General features: G+C 37.2%; 1 protein-coding gene across 1 annotated transcript in view; it reads left to right on the forward strand.

The window, feature by feature from the left end:
* The window catches only part of LOC140230363 (uncharacterized), a 42,331-nt gene extending 41,630 nt beyond the window's left edge, over positions 1-701 (forward strand). The window contains exon 33 of the mRNA XM_072310511.1: positions 534-701. Coding sequence (XP_072166612.1) covers positions 534-701 — 168 coding nt within the window. The remainder of the gene's footprint in view (positions 1-533) is intronic.
* The last annotated feature ends 15,263 nt before the right edge of the window (positions 702-15,964 follow it).

The raw sequence follows: 15,964 nt of genomic DNA on the forward strand, positions 1-15,964 counted from the left end.
CATGGCAAAACTGCTTCATCAGTGTTCTTCCAATTCTCATGGAATTCATATTGAATGTTGTCTTAGGATATAGGTCAGCATGACACATTTCTTGACAGTGACAAAAAGTATGTTGCCATGGTAACAGCTCACATATATTATGAGCCAAAATGATGGAAAATTTTGTGTTGCAAACTACTTCCTCAGTTTTTGCCCAATTTCCATGAAACTTGGTACAGATGTGTGCCTTTGGTTGTAGATGTGCAAGACGCATTTTTCGACAGTACCCGAAAGTACGTTGCCATGGTGATGGCATATTAATGGCAGAAGATCAAGGAAAGATCTTGCGGATTTAACTACTTCCTCAGTTTTTTGACCAAAGCTTATGAAATGTTGTTTTGACCAAAGCTTATGAAATGTTGTTTGGCGGGGGTATAACCAGTCGCTGTAGCGACATTTCTAGTTTTTTTTTGGGAGGGGGGGAATATTCTTTTTATTTTCACATTACTTTCAAGATCTCATAATGGTAAGACTCCTATTCTCTCTGTTTTTAGGATAAGACGATAAAGGACATGAAGAAGCCAGCCGTGAAACGGGACACGAGTCCGGGACCGACTGCCAGCGGGGATGGGGCAAAGAAGCAGGCGAGGTTCGTCCTTCCGTCCAGCAAGAAGTTTGAGAAGTCCCTGGGATCGACAGGGGGTGCTTCTAGGTCAAAGTGAGTACTGTGCCATATTTTCAGTATTTACAGCTAGTAGACTCCATGCACTAAACATTTGGGGTAACAAAGCCGTCAAGTTTCTGTGATCCTACAAGGAGGCTCCATGAAAAAACAACAACAGCAACATTAACAACAACAAAAACAGCTTTTATTTCTTTCCATCCTGACGAGAATATGGGACCTTGCATCACAAAACAAACACACAAAGTCGTCAGATATGTATTTTTAATTAAGGCAAGATTCTGAAAGAGTAGTCTTTAAGCTTTAAAATGATGCACAGCTCAATCGATATGGACTATCCTAATCCATGTAAATATTGGAAAGAAGGCACACACTCTGGAAAAGTGTGTACTGAGAAAAGAGGCTCTGAAGTATAGGGTCTATTTCAGTGCTTAATCTAACCAAGCTGTGCTCTGTGTGATGAAAGAGGCAAAAACAGGATCCTCCCGGGCATACCGTTTTGAAGCCACGCCCCTTTGAAAAAAAATCGCAGACCCCAAAATTGCTCAAAAACATGATTTTTGTGTACAAATCCAATGTAAATTGTGTTTTTGCAATTAATTCATATAAAAATCGGTCACACAATCCACAACCGAGATCTGGAGGGGGGGGGGGGGGGGGGGCCAAAAAGGCCTTGGCCAAAAGGGCCAAATTGTAATTGTGCTTTTATGCTGCTGATTTCTTTTAACACAGTAGGTGCAAATTGTGGACATAAAGTAAGAGTTGTTTATCTGTAACCTCTAGACAGGGGTTTACATGTAACAACCCATAATGCACTATTTGAAGGGATGGTATAGTTTTAGTGGAGATGGGGGATTTAGATTTTAAAAACAATCCTCATGGCTGTGATATCCAAAAACAAAGTAAACAAAGTGGTCCTGATAAAAGATGGGTTCAACTTTTTGTTAGAACCTCTTTATTTTTGGATATGTCAGCCATTTCAAAACCAGTTTTCATCAGATAAACTTTGAATTTCTCTTTACTGTAAAACATGATATATTCGCAGCATGAATTTTTCGCGAATTGGAGCCGACGGCCTGTTTTGCGGCATGAAATTTTCGCGAACTGCCCCTGGCATTCAATGCATATAGTGTAGAAAAGAACTTTTGTGTGCATTTTAATTTCGCGGATCTTCGCGCTCACGAAATTCGCAAAATTAAAATGCATGCGAACATTCCTCATTTTATAGTATTGAATAGAATTGTATGTTCTTTAATATTCTATTGGAGGTTTCTCATTATCTCACAAAAGAAGTTGGAAACCTGAAGCCCCTTCTCAACCAAAACTATACCATTATTTTAAGATCAAATATTTAGCATTATTTGAAAGTCATAAGTTCCTAGTAATTCCACTTCGTTACTGTGGTATTTGCATATGTATAGATAGTTTTGATTCTGTGAATGTATGAGTACAAACTCATGTTTTCTTTTCCCACCGCAGATCTACACTCTCTGGTATAGCTGAGAAAGGAGGCTCATGAGGGTGTTTTTTTTTTTGTCTTCATTTTGTTTTTGTTTTTTACATGTTTAACTGCAACGGATCAAAATATTCAAAGCCTATGCATTGTACAAGTGTGCCACCAAAAAAGTGGGTCATTTTACCCATTCCCGAACAAAACTCATAATTGAGGCCACTTTATTTAGCTCTGCTGAATTCATCTGTTGGAAATGTTACGGCTTAGGAGAGATTGTAATGAAATAGTACTGTGTGATCGTGAGTCGATAATGTCTTTCATTGTTCTGTCTTTCTCTGTTTTTTTCTCTTTCTCTTCAAATAGACACCAAATGGAGGATAATGAAGTGTAAAAATCTTGTAATGTATGTATGAACCAAGCAATGCACAATGAAAAGCTCACTGTTGTAATATCATATTATTCGCTTTGTGTGATACTGGTCTAAACCAGTGGGAGAGAGACAGCCCTTCTAATTGGAGGTTACCCTAACATTGTTCATTCATGCTTTTTATACTAACAGTACCATTTTTTATCATGTAAACCTCATCCAAAATGGGCAGCAATTCTTGGACTTTTTTTAATGTGTGTTTGTGTGTTGTATACATACATATATATGTACATTTTCTAACAAATATGTGCAAGTTTAAATGTTGATCTGACTTGATGAATTAAAGTGCATCATAATGAGCTTGTAGTCTGGAACATTTGTCTTACCACATGAAACGAACAAATGATAAAAAGATAGTGGGTGCCAATGTATGTTCATATGCATCCAAGGCAAAGTATGATATGGTTTGTACTGTTCCACACGCAGCACCGAAGCTGTTTGTTTTGATTATTCTCCATACATCAATGAGCCATTGAGATCAAAGTCATAATCCCTTGATCAAATACTTTATCAATGTTCTGTCATGTCATTATCATGGTTTAAGATCATGGTCGTACAATGCAAACTTTACGCGTCAAATTTTAGTAAGCAATATAATGTCGCAGGAGAGTCATAAATGTGCCAGTAGGAAATAATAACTCCACCCTAATTCTGCCTGTATGAAATGTGACAAAAAAAAATGTCAACAAAGAAGAAATAGCTAGATTTTTCAATGGTATACCAGAGCTTCCACAACATAGAGACTGAAAAGAACAAACATAAATGTGTACTATGTTTACATTGTCATGTCTTGAAATTTTTGCGTGTGTTTTTTTTTTTGAGCGCTCATCTAACACCAGTATTTGGCAGACTTTGGGTACATTGATGCAGTTTTATCTTTTTTTCCCCCCTAACAAATAACCATGTACATACCACCCCAGCTTACATGTATCCATCAGGTTTTACCACCAAAATGCATCACCGATCATACTCTTTGTATGACAATGACAATGCCTGATTGATGTGACAGTATTGAACAGTGACTCCACAATATGTGTTTATGCCTCATTGTACAGCGTCGTGTTGAACAAAAGGACATTTTTTGTCAGCAATTCTGCTATGATGTTCATAACTTTAACTATGATGTGGCACATTATGCTATGTTAGTCTGCTTAAAGGGATGGTGACTGTGTGATTTCTACTGACTTTATGACGTGTGCTAAAAATGTTCTGCTTGCCCTGCTAATGGATCAAGCTTCTTTTAAAGTTTTCCCGAAAAAAAAACCACGAGTGAAATCAATGTATCATATGTATACTTTGTGATGGAAGTACAGTGTGTGTATTAACGCCCCACAAAATAAGAAAGTGTATTAACCCCTGTGTAAAACTATGATGTTCTGAAGCAGTTCATTTAACAACAATAACAGCAAAATACTAATTTTGACCACTAATGATGACATAATTGATTTCTAACAGTTATCATTTCTGAGTGGCAATTAATGTGTTCATAACATTGTGCAGGCATTCTGAACCCCTTTCTGTACCAAAGAGTTAATGTGCACAAATTTCACACACATACAGGAGAGTAATAATGCCACGCTGAGGGTTAATAGGGTGGATTACAAGGGCGGATCAAGGAATTCTGTAAAGGGGAGGTGCCTTTACAAAATTAGAGGGGGTGCACATGCCCCCCCCCCATTTTTTTATTTTTATTTCTTTTGTTTTGACAAAACATAAAGAGGGGGCACGCACCCGGTCCACCCCCCCCCCCCCCCCCCCCCTCTGGATCCGCCACTGTCGTAAATTGATCCACTGTGCAGAACAAGCCATGACCTGCTGATGCTACTTAATGCATTGTGGGTCAAGATCAAAGTCAGATACTACGTCATGTGATCGTCAAGTCAAAAAGCTCACTTGCTCATGAGATACACCATGGCTCTCCCCATGAGGGCCGGTCTCTCTGTTTCATTTGTTGTATCACACGATATTTTTCATTTGTGTGTTTAAATTTCCATGATACACGTGTACATGTCACAGACATCCGGGGCCCATTTCATAAAACTTCTTATCAGTGACAACTGCCACATTTCTATGACAAATTTGCTATCAGCCAATCAGATGCAAGGATTTCAGTAGCTTGTCACATCTATGACAACTTGTCACTGATGACAAGTTTTATGAAACGGGCCCCTGAACTACGGCTAACACAAATCTATGTGTAGCTCCATTTGTAGGACTTTTCATTTTTGTTGAAGCGTACACATAGTTCACACATCTCTTGTTAGTTCTCAAACATCTTGCTGCTTGTATCTTAAATGAGATCCCATCCAATCCAAGGCAACACAAAGACAAAAACTCTAAAAGCAGCAGACTTTGTGCGCTGACCTGCCAAGCACAAAGACAGGCCACTTGCAACCATTTTGAATTTTACGTCAAAGGTCATGCCTAGCATCCAGTTAGCACATACGTATGTGACCCACTACAATAAAAGGATCCGAAAGTCGGGGGAGGACAATTTTCTGACAATGACATGACATTATTCCCTTGCTCTTCCACTTTAATGTCATATATAACACGACTCATAAAAGTACTCAGTTGCGGAGATATCAACGATTTTATTAGCGCATGTCGAGCGGTTTAGGAGTCGGCATTTCAAGAAAACCGCCTTCAAAGTTTTCCTTCTGACGCTGTCGTGATCAAGGGGAGGCAAGACAGTTTTCATTGCTTGACAATAGAAGGTATGCTCCTAGCAACCTCCGTGATGCTCATTCAAGCTTAGCGCCAGCTGCAGTCTACACACGACCAATCAGTGACCAGGATGCCACGCACTGACCAATAAGATCACTCCCTTTTTGCTAGGGGAGGAGTCTAGCTACGGCGCTAAATCCAAATCTTGCTGTTCCATTGAAAGTTGGAAAATCATGGCCCAGAAAAAATGCTATTTTCTTGCTTTTCCTTTGATCATTTAGCTTTGAAATTTGGCAGACGATAGACGATAGACTAGACTACAAAATTATGCCAAAAACAGAAATCCGATCATTTTGACCGATTTTGATGAGCTGACTTCAAACTTGATTTTCTCGGCTCAGCCATCAGCGACTTTAGAATCCTTTTGTTGTAGCGGGTCACATATGTCAGATGACAGTGCAGTTTTCTGATTTTCATAAAGCAGCAACAAAGAAGAGATGAAGTCTTGAACTCTCCTCCTTATGTGCAAATATGAAAGTGTGAATCTACTAGATTTTTCAGTCCATTGTGAAGCATGATGGTGGCTCGCTCACACAGGATTGCTACTCTGTTTTTTTGCTTCCTTCCTAATCACTCAAAAATATCTCAGTGATGCCAAAAGTATTTAAGATTTAGGAATCTAAATGGACATAGTGGTGCATCTGTGTTGTGAAGGATATTTTCTGCAGTATGAACTAAGAGATAGACTCTCATAGTGCAAAGACAGTATGATACTGGACTAATCAAGTTTTGGTCATAATGCCTACTAATTTGATTTTCTGAAGAAAGATAATTAATGCCAAATGGACTGTGGTACCGTACAAAGCGATCAACAATTATTAGCCAATCTTATCAAAGTTAGTGTTAATTTATGCTTTGATATCTTGACTATGTGAGGGCTTTTAGATCCGTAACAATGTCATCCCCTCTTCCTGAAGTAAGCCGTAACTATTACACTATCAAACGAGTGACTTTAGAAAGAAACACACGCAGGTAAGGGCAGCCACAGGCAAATTTGAGTGCTAAAGGGTTAACCTCAATCAATGAACAGTAGGGGCTCACATGCCTGTGATTACCCTGTGCTTCATCCTTTCTGGGCCAGGGACTGTGGACAGTGTGTACAACGCTATGTGGTTTTTCTGTGCCATTCGGCACGCAAAACACACAAAGGTTTAACAAATCTTGGTTGGACTTAATAGAATTATAGCAATGAGTGGCACACATTATTTTGTATGTTTTGTGTGCAAACCTGACAATAATAGAAAATACATACCAAAATATTCAGAGATTGTGCCTTTTGTCTTGCTGTACACAAATATGAACAAATAGAATATGAACAAGCAAATAATATCAAAAGCCATAGATTGAACTGAGTGTTTATAATTAGAATTAAAAATATATATATTTATCAGAGAGTGAATAATATGCATTGAATCGTGAATGTTGAGAACTTTCTTTGTATGTCTCTTCTTGTGTATGGGCTAACCTTTAAGCCTGAACTTTTTTTTTTCTCTGTTGCATTTATGTCAAGCTCCCAAATTTGGACAATGTAAAATTTATTCTGTTAATTGCATAATTGTTGATAACAGATGCAGTGATCTCTCTGTAGCTGCATTTAAAATGAATGTGTAAAGAAGTGTGAATGAACAATCAGTCTTGAAAAAGAGTTCTAGATGTAAGCCTTGCAATGAAAATTTGTCAAAAGATTTGTTTTGGACAAGTCAATATGTGGAAAACACTTTTGCTAAATTCTTGGTTATCTCTCTTATGTCTGTGCTGGGAGAAATGGCATCAAATATTTGATTGAGACGTATGCAACCTCTCCTCCTTTTCTGTATTTGCTGTACCTACATCTTTCTGTTGCTTTGATATAATATGTTCATTGCTATCATTATTACAATAACATCTACTATCAAGTCTGGTACTTGTGACCTTCTACTATTAATCAGCATTGTAAAGTTGATAAATTGAGTGGCATGTGCAGTCAGTAAGGTCACTAATGCATTGCAGTCGCAAATGCTGACTATTGGACGTGATTCTTGTCACACAGCATGCAAGTAGTGCGAGAAGCGTGTTCTAATATTCATATGTTGTAACCGGGTAAAAAGACATCATGAGTTTAGTACTGAGTACTGGAAGCAAATTGAGATCATACATTTAACTTTCCAGCACCAATGCATGGCAGGAGCAATAAAGATGTGGAAAGAAAAGGAAGATTTATGGCGTCTTTGAACAAAAGAGTATAGCCTCATTACAAAGAGGGCCATCATTTTGTTTGACAGTTTTCCCCAATTTGTAGAATGTGATGGTATTTGATGAAAGCCTCCCTCCTTTCTCATTGGGCCTCCCCTTGACTACCATAAGAGAGAAATTAAGGGATTTATCTTGCAGAATTATGACAGTACAACCTGTCCGCGTGGATGAGTTCATAAGAAATATATAGTGACACAAAGGTTTGTCCCCATACAATAGCCATGTCAAAGATGACCACTTACAGTGTACCTTCTTCTTCGTAAATGAGTGGTTATTAAGTGGGAATTATCTGCACAAATGTCAGAGACGTTTCTGCCGTGAAAGTTTGCACCCAGTCAGAGGGAAGGAGAAAATGTAGAAGCTGAGTGCCAAACATTAAGCAGGCAGGATTAGGACAAGGCTTGTGGTCAACATCTCAAACGGTGATGTGCACATCATTGAATCCGGCAGTTGATTTTTGTATCGCGACAATGTAAAGATGTCTTTTTATTTTTGATAGTCTAATTCTCAGCCACTACATGATCACACTGTCAGGCCTATTGGTCATATATAGTTATGTATTGCTTCATTGGCACAATTTTCATTTCTAGTACACTGTATAACCATGGATTGCCTAATTTGGAGAGTTGTAGCTTTTTTACAAGTTTGCTGTGGATGTTCCCAATTGTACAAAAGATTATTAAATATTTGTGAGTTTAATTCTACTGAGTTTGTATGCAATTTTAAAACTTTGTACATATACTGCTTTGCAAAAGATGAATATTGAAGTGGTTTTGTGACAATCCCTTGCCATGACAAATTATTTTTTTTTTTAATGTGTGAGGTACGGCTTTAGAAATGGAATTAATATATGTAAGTAAGGCATTTTGATGTCAGAAAAACTCAAAGATATGCAAGGAAAGAGGAGTAACAATTTACTAGCTTTGCACAGTTTGTACATACAGTAACACACTGAATGTACATGTTAACTGTGCTCTTCTAGCGGTATACATGTAGTTAACAAAGAGAAAAGAACTTAAGAGACGCGAGAACCAAAAACTTTTAAATCAAACTTTGGCAGTATTTTAATTCTTTTTACAACCTGTGTGTGGGGGTTACTTCTTGAAGTATTGGCCTTTGCGAGTATGGTGGCTTTGATTTACAAATCTTGTGGGCCTCTGTCACAAAGACATATTTACTTGTGGCATTGGCAAATGTATTGTACATGTATATTAAAGTGGTTGGGTTTTGGTCAGTGTTTCACAGTTTGTAAAGAAAAAAATTAAACTCATTCACCTAAAAGCAACAAAAAATTGTCTCAAACAAGGTTAAGTGGGATTCCAAGAAATATCTTTTCACTGATATGATATAACTGTAGTGTTGATATTGAGAAGAATCAATTTAGATTGGACGCACGCTTGTCTTATTTGTACAATGGAATCTGGTTATGGTATAACGAAGTCCTCGAGACCAGCAATTTTCTTTCGTTACATCAAAATGTTGTTATAACCAAACAAACAACAAAAGCCATAGAGCGGATAATATATTTTGGCCTGAATTTTTACCTTGTTGTAAACAGGAATTTCATTATTAACTGTGCTCAGTATGATGGGAGTGTACTGTATGACTGTCTTACAGTAAGTTTGGTGGAAATTAGAGGCTTTCTAAAGTGGGCTACCACTTTGGACTCAGTGGAGGCTGCATATCATACTAGTCTTCCTCATGCCTTGGAACAAAATCCTGTCTTCATGCATGCCCTAAATATGGATTAATGTCGCAATCTTTGCCATTACTACAACATTATTTGTTATGTTTGTAGGAATATTCACATCTATGTTGTTTTAAGTTTAAAGATCCAGTTTACCTTCGGGAGCAGTGATTTAAAAATTTTTCAAGATATCACATTTGATGCATATGTGTAGGTCTGTTGTATCACAAAACATACTACCATATAAAATTTTCGAAATAAAGCCTAAAATATAAAGAGATATCAGTATTTCTCTCAATAAACCATAACTGTAGACGGTTTAGTCTGGAAACATTTTTATTGTAACTATTGTTCACATTTTGTGTATTTAACAATACTTGACATCGATAATACAGATTCAAATTTTTACAGTGGTTGTTTCTATCCCTAACTCACATTTTAGAACCATTTTGCAGCACTAAAGCTGGGTTTTTGTTTCATCTGCAAATGGTAAATTATGCCTTTAATCATTCCATTAAATAAAAAGATACAACTGTATGTATCATCATCCCTTTTGAAGGTTAGATAACAGCGTACAATCAAATATGCTACCATACGTGTATACTTCATAAGAATTGATTTTTTTTTTTATTAGAAAAATTGTAAATTATGTAACATTACTTTTACAGTACCTGTGTTGATCACTTGAGTAGATTATAACTGTACAATTGTCACTTGTATTTTAATAACAATTTGTGCATTTCTGCACCTTGTAGAAACATTTCCATTTATGTATTCAGTGAAATCTCTAAATGATGTGATCGTTCAGATATGAAAGAAATGAACAATTAATATATGTCTGAGTAGACAAGAACATTCCCATAAGTGTGCACGTACTGTATCTCTCTGCCATTAAGAATAGTGTATGCACATACATGTTGATGATGTACACAAAGTTTGAATAATCTTGTATTTTTAGATCGATTTGTGTTTACTCTCCCCAGAATGTCATGTAATTAGGAAGAGAACTTAAAAGAATGGAATATCTCAATACTTTTACACAACTGGAAGCCAGTAAAGTTGTTTTTGTCCATTTTTTTAAAAACAATATATCGTACATTCATGTTGTGCTGTGGTCGAGTCTGCTGTAATGTATTTATTTAATACCATATGAAAATAAAGCACATTCGTAACAAAAAGGCATCTGTGCTCGAGTATGTTTGGTGTCTGTTTTCATGGCAGTGTGAAGAAACAGCTTCACATTTTATTTATTTATTTATTTATTTTTTTGCGATGGAAAGAGCTAGAAATGATCGGTATTGATGAAATTAAACAGTGCATTACATTGTATTGTACAGGTGATGTTTGTACATTTCCAAAGTTTCGTTACATCCAAAATTGAAATATGGTTAGTCTACTCGAAGCACACAAATTCTGTATACCTAGATGTTTATTAATCTGAAAATGAAAAAGTATTCTTTAATCCGAAAATATGTGGTATGGTGCATACATGTACATGTATATATTTCTAAGGTTCTTTATTACCAAGGTCCATAATTCTGAAAATGATGCATTGGACTCTTGTTATGACAAAAGTCCTCGGGACTGGCAGTTTTCTTTCATTATATCAAAATTTCGTTATAACCAAACACTTAAACAATAGAAATACAAAGAGTGGAGCGTTAACGAAGCTTTGGAATTCTGAACATTATTTCGTTTCAGGATCAATGAACCTTCAAAATGACAATCATTTTCAAATTAACGAACCTTCAGGATAATGAACCTTTCTTCATTACCTCACCAAAGAATATGTGGAAGAGACAGTTAGAGGAAGAGCTTGGGAGGTGTGGCTTAAGAGAGGAGGATGCCCAGAATCAGGAGAGATGGCTAGAAGGTGTGAGAGCTATTGTGAGAGGTGAGGTAGTTTAAATTCTGGCCACTCCCCGTTTCGGGGACAGACCCAGATTAAAACAGGTATGACTTTATGTTTTGATTAAAAAACCTTTGGAATAAGGAACCTTCAGAATAACAAATCATAACTGCATTGCACTGCCTTCCTCCACCAGAGAAGTACATGTAGAAGAGAAGAATCCCAAATTTAGAGACAACTGGAGGGAGATTTAATTGTTTTATTTTTTTTCTAGCTACAGCATCAAGAAATTGCCATCTAGTTGCAAAACTTCCCATATTTTGTGAGTATGATACCAGCAAGAAATATGCTCATTTGAAAGAAACCTAGACAGCTCATATGACATAGAACATTAAACATTAAATCTCAATCTTGAAATACGTGGAAGGCCTGAATGACTCTAGAGAATTTAGAAGAAACTTGGAAAGCATCTTTCATCACTCCAGCGCGAGTCCCTATTACAATGAGTAGCGATTATATCAAGTTCAGTCGTCATCTGCTTTGCCACCAAGAACAATTGATTTGATTTTAGAACGATAGATATATGAGTAATTCAGGGGCCTTACAAGAAACACTGTAAAACCAGTAATTAATTTACAATTGTTTCAACACTCTAGACTAGATTGTAAATCCTCATGATTGTTTTTCCAATATCTGCTCTTATTAACTTATTAACAAAATAAAAGCTGAATCTTGTAGTGTTTATAATGTGGTATCCCATACATTAGATAATGGCTCTTCATGGGAATGGCACACCTTATCTTATTTTGCTCCTTAACCTTAAAAGGGCCGGGGGGGGGGGGGGGGGGGGGTGGGGGGCGGAATCCGCCCCCCTCAACGTTTCGCGCTATAATTCTGTAATGCGAGAAGGCCTCGTCGCGAGGCTTCTTGACTTTATTTGTTCAAGTCTCACGCAACTTTTGAGACCAAATTTGCAACGTCCGCGCATACGTTTGCGAAGCCACGCCCATTTTTGTAATGGAATGTCGCCCCAAAACGGGCACAATTTTGTGATTTTGTGTACATTTCCTATGGAAAACAGTGCTCTGTAATGAAAGTCATAAAAATCTGATTATTTTTACAATAATTCACTTTCATTTATCAATTTTGTGCTAATTATGGTAGAAAAGTGGTCAGTGACAATTTCCAATGAAAAAACAAAGCAAAAACAAAAGTTGAAAAACAAAGAAATACATAAGAAATTCTGAAAACAATAAAATACATAAGAATTGAAATGAGTTTGGGGGGGGGGGCCGAATCCATTCCCCCCCCCCCCCGTCTGAGCGTAGCCAAAAAAGCCCGGCCCCTTTAGGGTTAACATCCCCAAATTTACCACAGACCGACCAAGATGTGACTGGACGAAAGCTTAGGACACAATCTTTGGCCAAACAGTGATCGAGGCACTGCACATACAAAAATTTTTGCTCGCGAAAAAAGAAAGAAAGAAAAGAAATCATGAAAGCATATGAACAGAATAGATCACTACCGTCACTCCACAATATGTGTACAGACAATGTGTGTAGAATTCTCAATCGAAATTTATTGATCAGTTTCACCACGGAGAAATTCAGTTACAAATTATACATACAGTTTCAAAAGGATAGCTGTCATGGCAAGTGTACATTGCAACAGTTTCTGCTTTGCACAACAATGTGCCTATTGTTTTGTGCAGAACCCAATGGACATGGTCTCTACAATCTGCTGTACAAAGGAGACATAGAAAGGATGATATACAATGTATAAATTCTACGTAATCTGTAGGGAAATTAGAAGAAATAATCCACATTAATCTAATACCATTCAATTCAGATTTTATTTCCAATTATTAATTCACATACAATGATTACAAGAAATCACTGTAATACATAATTCAAAATAAATTATACATGTATAGTGTATGTTTGAAAGTGGAAAAGAAAATGAAATGAATGAATGAATAAAAGGAAGCAGAATTGCGATAATCAAAATATAGTTTGTAAATTGGATCTGGGTACAAATATACTAATCTATCAGTCAACACAATCAAAGTACAGGCGAACCCTGTTTTGATGCGATAGCTGGGATTGCTATAACAAAATCCCATTACAAACAGACAAACAAACAAACAAACAAGTTAATAAGAGAAAAATGATGGTTTTACCAGTAAAATTCTCTCTTACAAGCAAAGTCTTGTATCCATGTTTGTAACAATGGGGTTCACTTGTACTTTTTTAAGCAATTTTTTTGAATAACATCTGTAATCTTAAAATGCCATTTCATGATATGCAGATTGTCAACTTCTACTTACGCAAAAAAAAAACAACAACAAATAATCACAAAAAATATTGCCATTCAGAACCTTGTCAAAGTTGAACGCACTTGTGTGACTCGGCCCGTATACTTAGCAAACGAGGTACAACGTACAAAGTATTTGCAACCATGGAACACAAGAAAAACATCTTACCATATTCTTAAAATATTTTGATCTGGCAAGTAACTTTGTGCAATTTCACATGCTTCTGTCTAGTACACACACACACACACACGCAATGCTGCCCTGAAGGCTGCTACATGCAAGTGGTTTACTTTTTTCTCTATTCTTTCAACAAGACAAGACCGTTGACTCGCACGTGTTGTCTCCTTTCTCGTAAACACTTGCATGGAATATACCCATAGGGCTATAAATTACATCATATATGAGCAGATACCTATGTGATTTCATTCATTGGGAATAGAAATTGTTATACATATATCCTTAAACTTTCTAACAACACATACATCAATGAAAGAAGGATATTATTCAGAGGGGTGAAGGTTCAGGTGTGAGTTTCTTCAGTTTGTCTCCCTCTACAAATTAAATTTGTTAAGATTGCAACTTTCATTTATCCTATGCCTTGTCCGCCTTGGACTACTTAACATAACAATGTCAGAATCTCGGAGCTTGGGTATTCGTTCCATGTTCATCGTGTCACTGCCAGCAATCAGGGACAGCCTGGTGGCAGTGTCGCTGCCCGGAAAGCAGTAGATGACAGGTTCAAGTCCCACTGGTTCCTTTTTTCCGACATGTTTGTTAATTTACAGATCAGCAGTTGCAATCTTAACAAATTTAATTTGTAGAGGGAGACAAACTGAAGAAACTCACCCCTGAACACATACATCCTTCAATTAAATGTCTGCAGTTATAAGACAAAGTCTAAAGATTAATTGAATTGAATTTGTCGGGGGAAAAGAAAATTGCACGATGCAAAGACATTGGGTACTTTGTAAACAGGAAGGGGTAAAGGGGACATGTGGAGCCACAACAAAGGTGTCAAATGGTCCTTAATTGACCGACAAGAGGGATCATAAAGGCGGGGGGGGGGGGGGGGGGGATGGTGGGATGGAAAGGGGATTTTAGGTGATGCAACATCTAGCCATAGCATTGCATCGATTATTCCAGCTGTGCTAATAAACCACTATGTATTAGAATGAAAAGTTGCATCTATTGAGAAAAAAATAATGAATTGCATGAAGCACACTCACTGCTAGGAAGACACAACATGTATGTGTTTTAGGTTCTACAAATTCATCACCTGCCTGGCAGAAGGGCCCTAAGGCTTGCACGCTCACAAAATCACAAAAGATGATGGTTACAACATATGATTATGAAAGAGCTTTCAAAACTATCAAATTACATCACAAATCAAACTTCGATTTTAGGTTGAATTTCTGTCCTAGGGCCCTTATGCCGGGCAGGTGACAATAAATAACTGTCCATGGGTGCTTGTACACCAATTTCTTTCTTTCTTTTTTTTTAAACGTCTAAACTCCTCAAATCCATAAGCAAAGAGAGACACAGGCAGAGTACATACCATTCTGAATATTAGCATTTAAATTACATTTGTTCTCAAAGTCACTCTGTCACTTATCCATTCATTCTGTCTTCACAAGACAGGAAGCACCGTGGTTGAAATATTGCATCATTGGGGTGCCCTAGAATAAAAAAATAACATGACTCCATTTTGTTTTCTGTCCAGTATAAGCATCCTAGCTCCTACAATGTAGCTCTTTTGAACAGATTGTCCTATTTTCCTCAAAATTCACTGTGTTCTATTTCTATTGCTGCATTCCCTCAATCCCCATATGTGGGTTTCATTCTCCTTTAATATATTGATTAACTTAACCCTAACTAGGCCGGGGGGGGGGGGGCCTCCGAGGCCCCCCCCCCTCGACGTTTCGCGCGATGTATCGCTAGCGCGAAAAGCTATCGCCGCGACGTTTCATGACTTTTTTCTGTCGAGTCTCCCGCATCTTTTGACACCAAATTTGCGATGCCCGGATGCACGGTTCCGAAGTTTCGCATAAATATGTTTGTGCATGTCAGACCCAAAATTGCTCAAAAACGTGAATTCGTGTACAATTTCAATGGAAACTGTGCTTACAGTCAAATTTCATAAAAGCATGATTATTTTGGGGTTTTATTGATTAAAATCAATTAATAACATATTTTGTTGTTCGGAGCAATGTCGTGGACAAGTTTCATCGAAAAACCATGAAAAAAATAAAGTCGAAAAAACAAGGAAATACATAAGAAATTCAAAAAACAATAAAATACTTAAGAAATTTTTTCAGATGGCTCAATTTTTTTCTCTTATATTTGCTTAGGACACTAAAAAGAATATTTACACAAAAAAATGTGCCCATTTTGAGCTTTATTTAGTGATTTATACCAAATTGTCTGATTTCATTGCATCATTATGCATAAATTAGCATAATTTAGCATAAATGATAATTTTTTAAAATCTAACTTTGTAGTACTTTAGATTACATCATAGGCAATGTGTGTGCCAATTTTCGTCGTGATCGCGCGGTCGACGGCCGAGATCTGGAGGGGGGGGGGGCCTGGGAGGCCCCCCCCGGCTCTATGATCT

Source organism: Diadema setosum, chromosome 7 (assembly GCF_964275005.1).
Source record: "Diadema setosum chromosome 7, eeDiaSeto1, whole genome shotgun sequence".
In the NCBI taxonomy this organism is placed as follows: Eukaryota; Metazoa; Echinodermata; class Echinoidea; order Diadematoida; family Diadematidae; genus Diadema; species Diadema setosum.